Here is a 19,106-nt window from a genome sequence, read left to right on the forward strand (position 1 = left end):
TGATCCAATTTCCTCTCAGTCCCAATCTCCTGCCTTCTGCTCATATCCCTTTGTGCCCAGACTAATCAAGAATCTATCAACCTCTGCCTTAAATATATGTAGAGACTTGGGCCTCCACAGTCGAGTCTTTAGGTTCTACTTTATTTTTGCATTTAGCATTGCAGCAATCTTGAAAGAGTTCTTGTATTGTAAAATTATAGATTTACCTGCCTTCCGACCCAAACATATTTGTATTTTGTTTTGCAGAGTAATCCCCATCCACTTGTCTGGGCAAAGCTTAAAGGCTTTCCATTTTGGCCGGCAAAAGCACTGCGGGACAAGGACGGACAGGTCGATGCACGTTTCTTTGGCCAGCATGACAGGTGAATTACTTTGTAATGTATGGAAGATCGTTTCTAATATTCTCTTGAATCAGTCTGCATTTCAAAGGTAATTAAATCAGGCAGTTGAACAGAGAGATTTGATGTGAAAATATTAAGGTGGCTGTTAATATTTTTAAATGTATAGTCCATTAGAGAAAATAATTTTGCGATTTTGATTGCGCTTTGGCAGAGGTCCATGGCATCCTTTTGTGCTTTTCATTAACTTGTATTGTATGATCTAGTAGAAATATACAGAAGTTGTCTCCTTCAGTAATGAGCTCAGAACTATAGCATGAATTTGTATCTTGAGAACAGAATGATCAAGATACCAATCCATTTTTAATTGTTAAGGAAATAATATGGTCTGTCATGAACATCTAAATTAAAGATTGATTTTCTTAAAGCATCCATTCTTAGTAGTGTTGGTTAGGAAGCTCTGGATTTGGAACCAGCTCTGGTGAAGGGTCAGCAATATGTTTTGAGATTAGGGTGCCGTGACCTGAAGGGGAAAATGCAAGTGGTGGTGTTCTTGTGATCCTACTGCTGTGACCCTGATTGCTTATAGAGGTTGAAGGGTTTTGAGGAGCCTGAGCAAGTAACTGTAGTACATTATGTGGAAGGTTCAAACTGCAGCCACTGTGAACTTGCTGGTTGAGAGAAGGAATCACTCAGGTGACTATGGGATGCCAGTCATGTGTGTAGCTTTGTCCTGCATTATGTGAAGTCTCCAGAAGAGCATTCCAGGCACTTACTGTGTAAAAGAGTCCTCTGACTTCTCCCTTATACTTTACTCACCGTTTAAAAAAGAATGTCCTCTGCTATTAGCTATTGAAAAGTTGTTGGATGTCCTCTTGTAATCTTATATTCCTCTATCGAGTTGCCTCTCATCCTCCTTCATTCCAAAGAAAATAACCCTTAAGTTCTTGGAATCATGGCAGCATTATAACATAGCAGGAGGGGATTGGTTGCTATCAAGCATCTTTTGCATTGTTTCTAGTTTATTCAATCATCTTAATAACTCCACACAATTCTTCTTCTTGGGCATTTAGCTCCCAGTGGAGCAAAGGCCATTGATGATACCCTGTCTCCATCGTCCAAAGTCAATGGTATGGTTGGAGTTCATCACTGTTTCTGTAATTTATTGTATCCGTTGTACAGAATATTGGCTTATACAGCTTCACCAGAGCCCTGTTGGCTGGCCTTACCTGCTTCCACCTGCCACGATGGGGACATAGGGTTGGGCTAACCACCATTGCCATACTGGGATGCATTGCAGTGGCCTACAAGCATGATTATTGAAAAAAGCTTCAAGTGAGGAAGAGAAACTGATAAAATATATTAACTTTTTTCTGTGCATTCTGCTCTTTAAATCAAAGCATGTTCTGCTCCTCAACTGGGAAACGGCTGGCGTGCTTTCATAAATAAATTTTTTAAAATCATTTTGATGCCTAGATGATGAGAAAAAATATTAGCTAGTTAATCTAATGTATTAATTGAATATATTTCTACTATACACAGAGCTTGGGTTCCAATAAATAACTGCTACCTCATGTCCAGAGAAATTCCCTTTTCTGTAAAAAAGACTAAAAGCATCTTCAACAGTGCAATGCAAGAAATGGAAGTATATGTGGAGAACATTCGTAAAAAGTTTGGAACATTCAATTATGCACCTTTTCGGTCACCATACACTCCCAACAGCCAATTCCAGATGCTGAAAGATCCCCAGAACCCAGCAGCAGGAACTGCTAAGCCTGATAAATATGAGAAAATCAAACTAAACTTTGATATGACAGCATCTCCAAAAATAGTTCTCAGCAAGCCCATATTAATTGGTGGTCCAAGTCAGAGAATTTCACTCACGGACACGCCCCGCTCACCAATGAGCACCAACTCTTCGGTGCACACCGGTTCTGACCTAGAAACTGAACCTGCAGAGAAGAACATGAAAGCAACTTCCAGTCACTTTAGTGCAAGTGAGGAGTCCATGGACTTCATTGACCGGAGCACAGGTATGATATACCCTAATTTTAACAACTGTTTTCAAAAGGAATGTTGGGGCAGCATGTGATGGAACAGGAGGCAAAAGCAGTAAGACAGCAACATTTTTTCATGAAGGTATGTGAAAGGAATCTACTGGAGTGGTTAAACTTCTATGAATCCTTCAAGACTTGTATTTAGTAATTTTATTGAATTTCTTTCGATATAATTCTCTTTTTTTGGATACCATGTCTTTCCCAGTAAGTTGTCTGAAGATATTTAGACTCTTGTTAATTTTTAGGTTGTCCTGCACTGAGGATACTCAGTTCCGTTTTCAAGATATCACAGTATAGAGGGAGTTCTGAATCATAATGATGCTAGTCCTCAGATAAACTGAGAGTGGGTGACTGACTGTATTCACTTAATTTCATTGGGAGGCTGAAATGACTCATGCTGGGTCATTAGACTCCTGAGAATTTATGCAGCCAAACCAAAGTGGGGGAAAAAATTATTTTAAAAATGTTCCTTGAGTTTTGAATAGTACTTTCCATTGAAAGTACTATATTTTGGAGATATTAAGCGGGTGATACAAGTATATAAAGATTCACTTTCAAGTAGCGAGGACAGTCATTTTGGTCTGCTGGGTTGTCAATTGCCTTAAAATTAATTGCATCTTAATCAAGGATCCGAATGCATCATTGTGTATGCGAGATGGAAAATTCCGCTCACTGTCTTGGTCGGTGCGGAGTCTTGGATGACAAACCTTTCTCCTCCTCCTGACTTCCTGCCCAGTTGTGATGCAGGTTACAGTGTTCAAAACCTGAAACTCTCTGACAGCTCCACATTGATCCAGTTTGTTTCCTCTTTCAGCTTCTCCTGGATCTGTGAAGACAAGTCAAGCTGGCAGTGTGTCGGGCAGCCCAAAACCCTTCTCTCCTCAGTCCTCCACTCCCATTGCTGCTAAATCAGAAAGGACTTTGAAAACCCCTCCTACGGGCAGCATCCTTAACCTAAACCTTGGTTAGTTGTGACCACAAAATGTTTTTCCATTGACTTTGTGGGATCTTTCATCAACCTACAGTGAGGTGAAGAGGTTTGGTGAGAGCAGAGTATGTGCATGCATTGGGATTGTATGCTGGTGTGTAGCTGCTTCTTCAGGATTTTCCAGGGGAAGAGACTTTAGAGCAATGAATTAAATTCTTTGAGAGGGATATTAATAAAAAGAAAAGTATAATGCTTTATCTAAAAAAAATTTATGTTTTTATGACTGAAGGTAGTTCCCAGTAGCACACTGTCCCAATTATTTATCTTTTATTGTATACTGGAGGTTACATGATTGAGTCGGGAGCTTTTCCTGAAGTCTTCTGTATCAGACATTTGGCGTGATTGAAAACTTGTTTTTGCTTTTCTTACTTATTTTGTGTCTTCAACAGCATCTCTATATGGACCTAAAAGAATAATAACTTGATATTCTGACCAATTTACTGCTTCAAAGGGCCATGGTGTCAATTGTTGTCTTCTCATCTCTAAACACAGCACTCCAGAATGAGCCCTGGGTTCTGGGTTATCTCTGTCTTTTCACATTGTGTCCAGCAGGCTGATCTCATGTAATTGATTTCTGCTTTCTCACTTAATAGATCGCAGTAAAGCAGAGATGGATCTAAAGGAGCTAAGTGAATCTGTGGTACAGTCAGCTCCTGTGCTCCTCACTTCACCCAAAAAACAACCAGTTCGGAGCAGCTTCCTGCTTAATCTTGACAAGACCATAGAAAGTTGTAAAGCACAGTTAGGTGAGGATATGTTTTTAAAGATATTTCTCTCCAAACTTTGTTATTGTTTATGATTTTAGGAGAATTGGCATTTTGCCTTTTTTAATCTGTTTGATCATCTGGGGTATGATATGTTTGAGAGACAAAAGTGTTTCCCTACACCTACTGTGAAGTGCAAGAGAAGCACTTTAATGAACAGTCAAATCAACATGCTGGATAGGAACTAATAAAGCTTATGTATTGAAGAGAAGCTCTGAGGTAGAGGTTTGTATTAGGATTTAGTTGGGAAACCAGCACTTTACCTGGAACTGCTGAAGTCTAAGATGTGATATTAAGATGTTTGATTCAGTTTAATTTTCTTTTTAACTTTTCATCTACCGTATTTGTATTCTGATTATCATAAAGATTATTTGTTTAGTTATGCTGAAGAGTCATTAGCAAAACTTGAATATAACAGTCTTGTAAGTCTTTGTGCTTTGCATTCAGCACTCTGTGTCACAATGATAACACTTTACATTTGGAATACAGGACAAGGTTATAAAGCCTTATATCACAGAAAATAAAATGTCCAAATTTCCCTAGGCACTGTTAATTGATTTGAGGAAGGACTCTACTAACCTTTCCTAAAGAATCAGTTGAATGTATGCATTTTGGTAATATCCAATGACCCTTGTGGAGATTTACATTTACTGTATATGATGTCTTTGAGGAGGGAGTACTGATGAAAAAGCCTACTAATAAAGAAAAAATGATAATTTGATTGAATTGCTATGATTTTTTGTGTTTAGTTTTAAAGCATCATCTGTCAACATTGATTCTTGCTCCATTCGCTTGTATTGACAAATTGGACATTATATCGTTACATTGGTTAAAAGGAAATGCTACCAGTAATAGAGATAGTGGATTCCTGTGTTAGAATATTATTTAGTTTTCTAAGTTCAGAGTACATGCATGTCACCACATATGACACTGAGATTTTTTTCCATGCAGGCATACTCAGTAAATCTATAGAACAGTAACTGTTAAACAGGATCAATGAACAACAAACTGTGCAAATGCAAATATAAATAAATAGCAATAAGTACAGAGTATGAAATAATAAGATAAAGACTCCTTTAAGTGAGACTCTTGGTTGTGGGAACAAAAATAGAATGAGTGTAATTATCCCCTTTTGTTCAAGAGCCTGAAGGTTGAGGGGTAGTAACTGTTCTTGAACCTGGTTGTGCAAGTCCTGAGGTACTTGTAACTTCTATCTGATGGCAACAACAAGAAAAGAGCATGGCCTAGGTGATGAAGGTCTTTGATGGATGCTGCTTTTTGATGGCAATGTTTCATGTACAGGTGCTCAGTGCTTGCAGGGCTTTTCTCATGATGTTACTGTTTATCAAGTTTTGTATCTTTATCATCAATTTTGAAGCAAATAATTATATCTGAGGTGTCATTAATGATTCTCTGGGTGCTGTTTGGTTCAGTTTCAAATTCCATGTGTTCTTATCCCAAGGGATAAATGAAATTTCTGAAGATGTCGATGCAGGAGCTGAGCACAGTGACTCTGAAGACTCAGAAAAATCAGATACCTCTGACAGTGAATATGCCAGTGATGAAGGACCCAAACTAAATAATGGACAAGAAGAGAGAGAGGAGAAGGAAGGCATCAGGAGTGAAAAGGATTCACCCTTTGTCAAAAAGAAACCTAAACATTTGACAGTTCATGGTGAAGTGAAACAGGAGACCAGTCCAAGTTCTGTTGTGTCCAAAAATGAGGCTTTGGGGAAGGAAAAGGCAAATGGTGATTCAGATAAAGAACATGTTGAGAAGATTAAAAATCTCCATCAAGGAGCAAAGGAGAAACTAGGAAATAAAGATGAGACTGATTCTCCAACAGTGCGTTTGGGACTGGACTCTGATTCTGATTCTGACAATGAACTGGTTATAGATCTAGGAGATGAAAGCAAAGAAGCTGTGCGTGAGGGCAAGAAGGGAGAGAAGAGCAGAAAGGAGCTAACGCCAACCCTGAAGGAGTCACCAACTCCAAATGCAGAAAGTATGTATATTTAAACCTGTGTTTTCCTTGGTGATATTATACCTTTTCTCACTGTTGAACCTGGATGGTCTTCAGCAATGGTTGTGTTTACCTCCACATGTTTAAGGGAAAACAACTTCACTCAGAGGGTGGTGAGAGTGGCACGAGCTGCCAGCATGATTTCGATTTCAATATTGGAGAGAAGTTTGGATAGGTACATGGATGGGAGAGGTATGGAAGGCTATGGTCTGGGACTGAGCAGATTAAGTGGTTTGGCACAGACTAGATGGGCCAAAAGAATGATGTGCATACTGTGTTATACTTTTGTATGATTCTATGACTTTACATGATTGGATTTAGAAATACTGTAGTTGTCACTTTATTAGTGTGTTAATGCAAATTGTGGCAGCAACTCAATGCATAGCATGCAGATGTGGTCAAGAGGTTCAGTTGTTGTTCAGACCAAACATCAGAATGGACAAGAAAAGTGCCTTTAAGCGTGAAATGAATGTTGGTGCCATATGGGGTGGTTTGAGTATCTCAAACTGCTGATCTTCTATGATTTTCACACACAGCAGTCTCTAAAGTTTATAGAGAATGGTGCAGAAAATAAATTTAAAAAAAACATCCAGTGAGCAGCATTTCTGTGGGTGAAAAAGCCTTGTTAACAAGAGTGGTCAGAGGAGAATGGCTAGACTAGTTCAAGCTGACAGGAAGGTGACAGTATCTCAAATAACCACGCAGCACAACAGTGATGTGCTGAAGAGCATCCTTGAATGCACAACACGTTGAACCTCAAAGTGGATGTGCTACGGTAGTAGAAAACCACAAACATACACTCAGTGACTTTATTAGCTACAGGAGGTACCTTATAAAGTGTGCGCTGAGTGTATAAAAAGAACAATAGGATCACCAAACTGAATGATCTATGTTAACAAACTAAAAGGACTTTGGGACGTGGAGTTTATTTGTTCTTTATTTCTAAAGCATGAACTGCCAAATTATGATGTGTAACAAATACGAAAAAGTGTGTAGATGCTGGAAATCCAAAGCAACACAAACTAAAATGCTGGAGGAAATCAGCAGGCCTAATGAAGGGTCTCAACCTGAAACGTCGACTGTTTATACTTTTCCATAATTGCTGCCTGGCCTGCTGAGTTCATCCAGCATTTTTGTGTATGATACATGTGTACTTCGATTCAATGAAAAGTAGAAGTCTTAGACTCGTTGAATCAGAAATTTATTGGTTTGGTGTAAGTTTCAGTTCAGCTACTTAATGTGTTGGAATAAAGGAATAAGATACTTAAACAGGAAAAAATGTCTTAGGAAGTACTTTCTTCAAAGTATTTCCTCCTTTTGGCGAATAAGATTTATTTTTCTAGATAAAAGCACATTTGGCTTCTTCTGATCTTGAATGTTAATTTTTACAACAGGATTAACCGGAGCCACGTTTTCCTCAGTGTTAGCTTGCTTCATGATACAGGAGCATAAAATATTCTTTTATGTCTTGATTGGCAATATTTGAGTGAAAGGTTAGCCTGAAAACTATGATGTGAAGAGTAAAAGTCAAACCAGATTTTTAAGGAGTAAATATTTTTCATTATACATATTGTGGGAGGAGGCGAGGAGGCGTAGTCATAAAAGTGCCCTTCCCACCAGCCTTTTACAATAAAACACAATTGTGAACTGCACATTATCCTTTTTATTATAAGGGTAAACTAATATTGCTAATTATGTGTATAGGTAAAGCATCACCCACTGTAACTGTCTCCAGTCAACCAAAGGGTGAAGTTGCTTCTTCGGTTCCCAGCCTCCCGAGCCAGGCACCTTCAACCAGCACAACAACAACTGCCAGTGTGGTGTCCACAGCCACCGTTCCAGCTGTTGCTCTTACCAACAGCCCAGTTAAAAAGCAGCGGCCTCTTTTGCCAAAAGAAACAATACCTGCTGTTCAACGTGCAGTCGTGTGGAATCCCTCGAGCAAGTTTCAGACCTCCTCGCAGAAGTGGCACATGCAGAAGGTCCAAAGGCAGCAGCAGCAACAGCAAGTGCCAGTGTCTCAGCAGCACGCTCCAAACACAGGAACGCGCTACCAGACGAGGTTGGCTGTGAAAGGTACAAATGTTTTGATGCGAGCTCTAACTCTTGCAGGTGCCAACTCAGGTTATATTGATAGCTTCTACTTGTCTACTGTAGTAAAGTTATCTTTCTTTTGTATAATTGGTAATAAGTAGATTTTTGCGCGATCCTAAAGAACGTTGTCATGGAGTGTTTGAAGGTTCAGAGCCTAGACTGTCTGCAACTTAGAAGAATGAGAGGCAGGATGGCGGGGGGGGGAGGGTGGTTCTGATTGAAACCTATTGAATTTTGGAAGGGTTAGATAGAGTGGCTATAGAGGGGATGTTTTCTATAGTGGGGGTGGGTGTCTAGGACCAGTGAGCATCACCTCAGAATAGAAGAACATCCCTTTAGAAAATAGATGAGGAGGAATTTGTGTAGCAGGAGGGTGATGAATCTGGACTTCATTGCCATATTTAAAGCATTGGTATATTTAAAGCAGAGGTTGATGGGCTCTTGATTACTAAGGGCGTCTAATGTTGCAGGGAGAAGGCGGGAGAATGAGGTTGAGCGGGATGATAAATCAGCCAATATGGAATGGCAGAGCAGGCTCAATTGATCGAATGGCCTAATTCTGCTCTTGTTGCCTAAATCAGGGCTTCCCAACTTTTATATGCCACAGAGCTTTACCATTATCCCGAGGGTTCTATGGACCCCAATTGGGAACCTCTGGTCTAAATAAACACTAAGACAAGTGCCAGGAGTTCATTGAATTTCCTTGGAAACTGTGAAGCTTCTCAGTAAAGACAGTTCCTTTAAGATTAATGGAGCCAGGTTGCATACTAGAATCTGCCATTTTCCTCTCATCACAGGATGAACAACCTGCTTTTCTTTGGCAATGTGAACAGTGTAAAAGAACAACATTACAGTAGTTTCCAAAATTTTGTACAGAATTTGATTAGCATTGCAGAATTTAGAAGATTCTTAACAGATGGCCAAGTAAGAAAACTATAATTTTAAGTTCAATGTAAATTTATTGTCAAAGTACATATATGTTACCTTATACTACCTTGAGATTCATTTTCTTTCTGGTGTTCACAGTAGAACAAAGAAATACAATAGAATCAATAAAAAAACTATACGCACAAAGCCAATATGCAGAAGACAAACAGAGCAAATTAAAAAATAATTAAGTATTAAAGTGAATGAATAATACCAAGAACATGTGTTGTAGAGTTCTTGAAAGTTAGTCCATAAGTTGAGGAAACTGTTCAGAGTTGAAGTAAGTGAAGTGAAGTTATCCACGCTGGTTCAGGTGATAACTTCACTTTGTTGACAATGACCTACTCTGGTATCTCATTCTTTAATTTCATTTCCAATTGCAGCTGTGCAGCAGAAAGAGGCAATCCTGGCAACTTCAACGTCTTCCATTACTTTGGTTACAAGCACATCCTCTACATCTGCAATAGGCAGCAGCTCAGGAGTAGTGAACACAGCCTCCAGTTCAGTCTACAGCACAGATTTACCCATAGCTACTCCATCCGCTGATGTTGCTGCTGATCTAACAAAGTATACAAATAAGGTTTGTTTTGTTACTATGATAGACCAAGACCTGCTACATAGAATTGCAGAGGAATGAAATACAAGGTAGATAATTTTCTCCAACCACTCTTACAAATACCCCTTTGCTGCTGCAATTGGGTTTGCCTCTTTAGTTCTAGAATATAAAATGAGCAATGTGGTAATCGTCCACTTAATGGCTGTAATATATATGCATCACTCTGCTGTAAATACCTTAGCCTCTTGTCCTTTTACGATATCTCTTATTGGGCACAGTGCCAAAGTCCAATGTAATTATCATCTTCATGCTCTATGCCTGAAATCATCAGGGCAAATAATGAATGCTCCACTGTTGGGTATGCATGAAAAGAGTGGGGCTTGCGGTTCTCCACATCATTTGGACTAAGAAGTAGGGCTAAGATTATGAAATCAAAAATATAACAGAGCACTGTTTTGAAAATCAAAGCATAATTGCATGTTTATTGAAACTGGATTATAATCCCTCACACCTGTTCCAAAAATGTAAATCTAGAGAGGTTTTAGCAGGTCTTCCTGAAATGTTTAAATAGATTGCTTTTTAGTGAATTATTTTTACTTAAGAAAGGCTTCATTAAATATGTTATTTCTCGTCTTTTTTTTGATGGTGAGCTAATATTGAAGTTTTTCTACAGTATTAAATGAGTGTTTTCAAAGGCAGCCAAGTTGTGTCTCAGAATGAGTTTCAACTATGTCCATTCTAAAACAAGATAGACAATTAGACCTGACACTGTTGTCATCTTCGAAGGCCGTGTGGAATAGTAAGTGTGCAAAGGTCACAACCCAGTTATCAATATTAATTAAAGCAGACTCATCATTGAACAGTCTTTGATTTTCTCTCACTGTTTCAAGTATTGAATAATTGTACATGAAAGTTTAGCTTCATCTTGCATATTTCTTGAAATGAAAGATAACAATAGCAATGAAGAAGCGAAGTCCATGCAAATTCCTGATTAATGTTAATTGATTAAATTAAATTAAGTAATGATTAATTAATGTCCAAATGCTAGCATCGTTGCATTACCTGCCAGCACTACTAAAATAAATATTTATCTTGTACTTAGTCACTTCTTTTCCCTTACTACTGATACGAGGCTAACAGGTTTTAAGCTAATTATCTTCTCTCATCCTCCTTAAGTAGTGGGATTATGTTTTTGACTTCCAATCTGCGGAAACTGTTCTAGAATTTAGAAGTTTTGAATTAGAAGTAATGTCAGCTGCCCACCGTCTTCATAACTACCTCCTCCAAAACTAAGTTACTGACCATCAAGTCTTGGGGATTTATCAGTTTCCATTCCCACTGATTCTATTTGTCTGTCTGTCTCGTGGAATATACCCTTCTGGCACTTTGAGCTACACCACCCAGCAACCCCTGATTTAACCCTAGCCTAATCAAGGGACAATTCACAATGGCCAATTGACTTACTAACTGGTGTACCTTCGGACTGTGGGAGGAAACTGGAGCACCCAGAGAAAACCCACACATTACATGGCGAGGACATGCACACTCCTTACAGACAATGTCAGACTTCACCTCTGAAGCCCTGAGCTGAGCTGTGGGAACCACCACACTACCATGGCATTAATTTTTAAAAATGTTTCCATTTTTATTTGCTCTTGCTGGTTTCCCTCATCTCCTCCCTCTTGACCTGTTGCTTTCACTGTTTCTAAAATGCATGTTTTCTCACCTGTGACGACAGCTATGTTTATTTACTTCATCTGCAATTCTCTTATTTCCTAATATAGTTTGTGGTTTCAGACTGTGAGGTGTTCAAATTGATCTTGCCTCTATTACAAAGTTATAGAATCTTTTTTAATGTTCCTCATGAGATTATCCCAGTATTTTAACTTCTATCAAAGTTTCGATTCTTCTTGATTAAATTCTGAAATTTTCCCAGTCCTTGGGATTACTGCTCTTTTTTGACAACATAAATATTTCCTTTGATTTATCAGATTCAGATTTATTATTACTGATTTAGATGATGTGAAACTTGTTGTTTTATGGCAGCAGTCCAGTGCAGGCCTGCATTACAAACATAAATAATGCAAATAAAGGACTATCAAGGTAGTGTTCATGGGTTCGTGGACCATTCAGAAATCTGATGGTGGAGGGGAAGAAATCATTGAATGTGGGTCTTCAGGCTCCTGTACCTCCTCCCTGATGGTATTAATGAAAAGAGGGCATGTCTTGGATGGTAAAGGTCCTTAATGACCTCACTTTCTTGAGGCACTGCCTTTTAAAGATGTCCTTGATGGTGGGGAGGATGGAGCTGGCTGAGTCGACAAAGCCCTGCTGTCTCTTGTGACTAACTGCTATCTTTAACTTCACTCTGTTTGTTTTCTAATAAATCAAAACAACCATTACTTTTTAGATGATGGAAGCAATAAAAGGAACAATGACTGAAATCTACAATGATCTCTCTAGAAATAGCTCTGGAAGCACAATAGCAGAGGTTAGTTATTGGTATTCAAATTGGAGAGTCTTGCTGTTAAATAACGTCAACTGACATCAGACAACCATCCTGAATTGTTGGTTTGCCTTGTCCTCTGGCAGATTCGACGAATGAAAATTGAAATTGATAAACTGCAGTGGCTGCATCAGCAGGAACTTGCTGAAATGAAACATAATCTTGGTATGTGCTACAAATCAGCCTGTTTTCCCTTTAGTTGATATATTGGTTGAATAAATCATCTTATTTGGTCCTCACTGTACTGTAGTTCATTATCCTGACCAAGAGATTGCAGAAACTCATAACTATTTGTGGTCAGATGTCTTTGTAAAATAATTTCATACAACATACACAAAATGCTGAAGGAACTCATCAAGTCAGATAGCAGATGTAGAGAGGAGTAAGTCGACGTTTCAGGCCGAAACCTTCATCGGGATCTGATGAAGGTATTTGGCCCAAAACATGGACTGTTTATTCCTCTCCATAGATGCTGTCTGATTTGATGAAGTCCTTCTGTGTTCTATGTGTGTGTTGTTCAAGATTTCTAGCATTTTCAGAATCTTTAGTGTTTATTATTCAAAGGAATAACCCTGACATTGTATCATATATAGACTCATAATTATAAGTACACTGATTACTGAAAAGTTGTTCATTAGTTGCACCTCAATCTGACTAGAATTCATGGTTGAGAACAAATTTAAACACTCTTGTGTTATCCTTCATGGAACTTGTGGGCTTTCTTTGCATACATGTCACAATATTATATATTGCTTAGATGTTAACTTGGGAGTATGGTTTTCTACTTTGGAAGCTCTATTTACCAGAAGTAATCTAGGAGTGGATTGTATTCCTCTCCAATCATGAAGTGAAGAAGGGTGGAGACCAACAGTTGGAGATCTTATGTTGATGTAAAAGCATTTCATAGTCCCAGAAGATGTGAATCTGCTTAAAACATTCACTCCAGGTTACTTCTGAATAATGGGTTGATAGAGTAAAAAGGGCAGGTTGGAGAATTGAAATGTGATTAAATAATATTACCTGTCTTTTTGTTAGAAATCTTGTTCTTTTCAGACTTTTGACAAATCAACAGAGGACAGTTTTCCTAAATGGTCTCCAATTGGTGCTTTACAGAGCTAACTATGGCCGAGATGCGCCAGAGTCTTGAGCAAGAAAAAGATCGCATGGTTGCTGAGATGAAGAAGCAGATGGAGACAGAGAAGCAGCAGGCTGTGGATGAAACCAAGAAGAAGCAATGGTGTGCAAATTGCAGAAAGGAGGCCATCTTCTACTGTTGCTGGAACACCAGCTACTGTGACTATCCTTGCCAGCAGGCACATTGGCCTGAACACATGAAGTCTTGTACTCAGTCAGGTACACTGTGTGGCAGCTTAACCCAGGCTAGAACGTTATACATTTGCTGTTACTGAAAGATCTAACTTTAATATGATAGTGGGGCATTTTTTGCTATGTGTAGAAAAGGGGATTTAAATAAATGTGAGTTCATAATGCTTTACCCTTTATTGTAAACAACTGCAATGTGACCTAGATTCTTGTTGAATTTGGTGTGTTACTTGGATCATTTGTCTACTTAGAAAGCAGGCCTATCCCAGACATTGCTAAGTAGTTTCCCATTGAAGTATTGACCAGACCCAATTCTGCTTGGCTGGGTGCTGTCTGAGAACATAGTGACTAGCTGAGCTGTTGCTCCACAGTCCTTTGAATAGAGACAAAATTGGACCAAAATAGTCACATTGTTCTGATCACAGTATGGACTTGGTACCTACCCTGAGTTGTGAAGTTAAAGTTCTTCATCTCATTCGATTTCTGTGCCACCATTATTTCTAAGCTTAAGCAATTAAAGTATGTGGACACAGTTATCATTCTTTATCAAATAACTGTAAGCATAGCCAGTTCAATTGTCCATGGTAATTAAGTTAAAGTTCAAGTTTATTGTCATTCAACTGTAAACATGTATACAGCTAAATGAAACATCGTTCCTCTGGGGCTAAGCACAGTACAAGTAGTCACACTGCACATAGCATATATAATCACAAAATAATATTAGCATAAGTCCCTGAGTAGCATGGCCTGAAGATAGACGGGTAGACATAAAGTGGCAGGCGCATGTTTAGGTAAGACAGTATAATCTTACTGGACTATTACAAATAAAGCAAGCACTCATACAAATATATGAAACAATGGCAATAAAAGATGAAAAGCGACCAGCGCAAGATGAAAGTGTGTCTGAGTTGGGGAGTAGTGAGGGGAGGGGAGGGGTGGTGAGGGTGGCGGCGGCAGGGATTTAGACCGGGTGTACAAGTGTGCTGGTCTCCATTTATGAAACTAATCTTTCACATAAGCAGTGGCTCTTGAAATGGAATCAAATGGAGAGGCGGTTCACATCTCTCCAGTGCTGCAGTTTTAACAGGTGTTTCTGTTTTTGACTGCAGCCACAGCGACTCAGCAGGAACCCGAATCAGAAGTGAGCTCTGAGGCATTGAATAAAAGTACACAGCCAGCCCCTACTGTCCAGCAGTCACCGACAGAGACCAAATCCGGCCAAAATGACAAAGATCCCAGCACAGATAAGAACAAGGAAAATGTCACAGTAAGTTGTACTTGATACTAAAATAAAAAATACATCCTCTAGACAAGCCATTGTATTTTTAGAACATCTTCTGTGTTTTTAAACCAGTTGTTGTTCAGTTGTTGTCAAGTCCGACTCTTTGTGATGTCATGGACTCCTGCACACCAAGTCTTGCTGTTGGAAACTGCCTCCCTAAGATCCCCCAAGGTCATGCTCATTGTCTGAGTAATACTATCTATCCATCATAGCCTCTGCCATCCTCTCCTTCTTCTACCTTCTGTGTTACCAAACATGAGAGTCTTCTTCAAGGAATCCTGTCTTCTCATGATGTGACTAAAATATTTGAGCTTTTGTCTTATAATCAAGCCTCCTAGTGAGCAGTGTGGCTGTATTTCTTTGAGTATCGACTTGTTGGATCTTCTTGCTCTCCAACAAACACTTTCATCCAGTATCCAAATTCAAAGGAGTCGATTATTTTGTGTTCCGCCTTGCCAATAGCTCAGCTCTCACAGCCACACATCATAACTGAAAATATCATAGATTTGACTATACGGATCTTCATAGACAATGTTATGTCTCTGCTCTTCAGTATTTTATCTAAATTTGCCATTTCTGCCCTCCCCAGAAGTAAGTGTTGTTTAATTTCATGGCTACAGTTACCATCTATATATAGGCATCCGTTAGTCTTGTGAGACCATGGATTTGTGCCGTGGAAGGTTTCCAGAGCGCAGGCCTGGGCAAGGTTGTATGGAGGACCGGCAGTTGCCCATGCTGCAAGTCTCCCCTCTCCATGCCACCGATGTTGTTCAAGGGAAGGGCACTAGGGCCGATACAGCTTGGCACCGGTGTTGTCGCAGAGAAATGTGTGGTTAAGTGCCTTGCTCAAGGACACAACATGCTGCCTCAGCTGAGGCTTGAACTAGCGATCTTCAGATCACTCGACCGGTGCATTAATCACTTGGCCACATGCCAACACGTCTATAGAAGTCTTTGAACCGAGGAAGACAAAATCTGTCACTGCTTCCACTTCTTTTCCATTTATTACCACGGAGTTAATAGAGCTAGTTGACATAATCTTGGTCTTTTAAACCTATTCGCCTTAAAAATGTAGTTTGGAAGTGAAACAAAAATAGTGCAAACCAATGTCTGCATCTTTGGTGAAATTTGTCTTTTACTGACCATTGTGACCATTAAGTAACATTTGCTGGTTACCAAATGCTGTTAGACTCATTCTGACCAACCTCTTACTAAAGGCTCATGGACTAAATGTCCTTTCTGAGTGCTTTGAAATCCGTTTGTCATGGTTGTTCTTACTTTCATGTTCACGTTCTCTTGGTCATCTTGTTTCACATTTTACTCTTATAAATTACTTTGCTATTTGCATCTTATAAATTGTGCCCTTTTTCTGTGGATGTAGACTCAAGCAGGAATATTTTGTATTGTCTGATTGGCAAAAGAAGTATAAATAGTTGGACTTTAAATAACTAGTTCATTGACTATTGGATATTGAACAAGATAATAAAATGTCATCTGTGTTTCAAGGACCTACTTGTTGAGATTCTATTCCAAATCTTCAACCTCCAACTGAAGAATAATGCAATCAACATAGTTGTACGTAGCACTGTTTTAGAAATGTCTTAATTATAGCCAAGGTTATATTTCCCTTGGACTTTGTATAAATATTTTTTCACCTTTACTACAACACACACACAAAATGCTGGGGGAACTCAACAGATCAGGCAGCGTCTATGGAAATGAATGGATGTGGACATTTTGGACTGAGTCCCTTCATCGGGACTGGAAAGGAGGGGGGAAAGATGTTAGATAAGAAGGTGGGGGAGGGGAAGGAGGACAAGCTAGAATGTGATGGGTGAAGCCAGGTGGGTGGGATGAAGTAGGAGGCTGGGAGGTGCTAAGTGGAGAAGGGCTGGAGAAGGAGAAATCTAATACAAGGAATCATGGAAGAAAAGGAAGGGCACCAGTGAGAAGTGATAGGCAAGTGAGGAGAGAAGGTAAGAGGCCAGAGTGAAATGAAGAAGAGGGAAGGGGAAGGGGGAAAAATTACTTTAAGTTGGAGAAGTTGATTTTCATCCCATCAGGTTGAAGGCTACCTACATGGAATATGAGGTGTAGCTCCTCCAACCTGAGAGTGGCCTCATCGTGGCAGAAGAGGAGACCATGGACCCTCATGTCAGGATGGAAGTAGGAATTAACATGGACGGCAACCAGGAAATCCCAGTTTTTGCAGATGTGGCTGAGGTGTTTGAGAAAGTGGACCCCCAGTTTATATCGGGTCTTATCAATGTAGAGGAAGCTGCATCGGAAGCACCAGATACAGTAGGCAACCCCAATGGATTCGTAGGCGAAGTGTTGCCTCACCTAGAATGACTGGGACGCTGAATGGAGGTGAGGGAGGAGGTAAGTGGCAGGTGAAGCATTTTGGTCACTTGCAGGGGTTTGTGCCAGGAGGGATATTAATGGGGAGGGATGAATGGACAAGGGATTATGGAGGGAGCACTCCCTAAGGAAAGTGGAGAATTGGGGTGGGGGGGAGGTAAAGGTGTGTTTGCTGATAAGGCCCCATTGAAGATGGTGGAAGTGGCAGAGCTGTGTTGTATGCTGAGGCTTATGGGGTGGTAGGTAAGGACAAGAGGAACTTTATCCCTGGAAGATGGTGCTAGCTGGATGTCTGTGAAATGGAGAAGGTGCAGATGAGGACAGCATCAATGGCGGAGGAAGAGAAACCCTGTCCTTTGGAGAAGGACATCTCTGATGTCGTGGAATGGAAAGCTTCATCTGGGGAACAAGTGCAATAGAGATAAAGGAACTAAGAGAAGCAATTAATATTTTTACAGGAGACAGGGTGGGAGGAGGAGTGAAGATAGACATGGGAATAGGTAGGTATAAATAATATTGAAAGACAGTCTCCAGCGATGGAGAGAGGTGTCAGAAATGACTAAGTGAATTTAAGGGCAGAGTGGAAGTTGGAGGCAAAGCTGATGAAATTGAAGAGCTCATCATGGGTGCATGAAACACCAATGCAGTCATCAACAGAGAGCAGAAAGAGTTGAGCATTACCAGGAAAGGAACATGGACTGTTCCATATAGCCAACGAAAAGACAGGCATGACTGGGGCCCATGTGGTTGCTCATGTGAGTTTGGAGAAAGTGGGTGGAGCTGAAAGAGAAATTGTCGAGGGTGAGGACCAGTTCTGCCATATCGAGGAGGGGAACTGCTCAGGTCTGTTGTAGAGAAAGCAGAGAGCTTTAAGGCCTTCCTGATGAAAGATAGACGTGTGTGGGGACTGGATATCCATGGTGAAAATGAGGTGATTGGGGTCGGAGAATTGGAGGTTTTTAAGGAGATAGTGAGCGTGTAAAATGTTGCAGATGCAGGTGGGAAGGGTTTGAACAAAGGGTGATAAAATAGAGTCAAGGTATGAGGACATGAATTCAATGGGGCAGGAGCAGCCGGAGGGGACAATGGGCCTACTGGGACAGTTAGGTGTATGGATCTTGGTAAGAGGTAGAAACGAGCAATGCGGGGTAAGGGAACTGAGGTTGGTGGCTGTGAATAGGAGATCACTAGAGTTGATGAGGTTGTTGATGGTGTTGGAGACAATGGCCTGATGGTCTTGAGGGATTCCTTTTCAAGGGTACGTTAGAGAACATGTCTGAGAGTTGTTGCCTGGCCCTGCAAGGAAGAGATCACTTTGCCACACTACAACATCTCTTTTGTCTGTGGGTACCTTTACTTGCCAGTAATTTCTGGCCATTTTTGGTTCCTGCCTATGTATCCTCAGTAGTCTTTTCCTTTCAGCAGTCTTGATTGGTCATGAGCAACACACACAAAATGCTTTAGAAACCCGACAGTTGATGTTTTGGTCTGAGACCTTTCATCAGGATTGGTCATGCACTGGATATCGTGCAATAATGCCATTAATTAGGTGGAGATTTGCAAATGCATGTTACAATTCAGCAAGTCACAGATTTCTACAGTACAGAAACAGGCCCTTAAGCACATGGTGCCCATTGCTGACCTTTTTTCCCATCTATTCTAATTTGCCTGCAATAGGTCGGTACACTTCTTTTCCCTTGCCTGTTTGAATGCTTCTGTCGTGCCTCTCTTGATGTTTCTTAGTAATTGTATCTGATTCTACCACCACCTCTGGCAGCACTTTCCTGATATCAACCACTGTGTATACAAACACAGTTTGTATATTAAAAAAAACTTTACCCTCAAATCCCTTTTAAATCTCTTTCCTCTTACCTTAAACCTATGAGC

At 40.0% G+C, this 19,106-nt stretch overlaps 1 protein-coding gene across 11 annotated transcripts in view; it reads left to right on the forward strand.

Moving 5' to 3' along the window:
- The window catches only part of zmynd8 (zinc finger, MYND-type containing 8), a 105,744-nt gene that overhangs the window by 71,859 nt on the left and 14,779 nt on the right, over positions 1–19,106 (forward strand). For 7 of the 11 annotated variants that reach the window (XM_063041182.1, XM_063041186.1, XM_063041180.1 and 4 more), the window contains 11 exons: positions 247–362; positions 1,881–2,371; positions 3,210–3,359; positions 3,977–4,129; positions 5,610–6,152; positions 7,875–8,246; positions 9,575–9,771; positions 12,158–12,238; positions 12,340–12,418; positions 13,367–13,606; positions 14,686–14,843. In XM_063041182.1, coding sequence (XP_062897252.1) covers positions 247–362; positions 1,881–2,371; positions 3,210–3,359; positions 3,977–4,129; positions 5,610–6,152; positions 7,875–8,246; positions 9,575–9,771; positions 12,158–12,238; positions 12,340–12,418; positions 13,367–13,606; positions 14,686–14,843 — 2,580 coding nt within the window. Of the gene's footprint in view, positions 1–246; positions 363–1,880; positions 2,372–3,209; positions 3,360–3,976; positions 4,130–5,609; positions 6,153–7,874; positions 8,247–9,574; positions 9,772–12,157; positions 12,239–12,339; positions 12,419–13,366; positions 13,607–14,685; positions 14,859–19,106 lie in introns of those variants that run through there. The other 4 variants (XM_063041185.1, XM_063041187.1, XM_063041189.1 and 1 more) reach the window with 2 other exon arrangements.

This window comes from Mobula hypostoma, chromosome 2 (assembly GCF_963921235.1).
Source record: "Mobula hypostoma chromosome 2, sMobHyp1.1, whole genome shotgun sequence".
In the NCBI taxonomy this organism is placed as follows: domain Eukaryota; kingdom Metazoa; phylum Chordata; class Chondrichthyes; order Myliobatiformes; family Myliobatidae; genus Mobula; species Mobula hypostoma.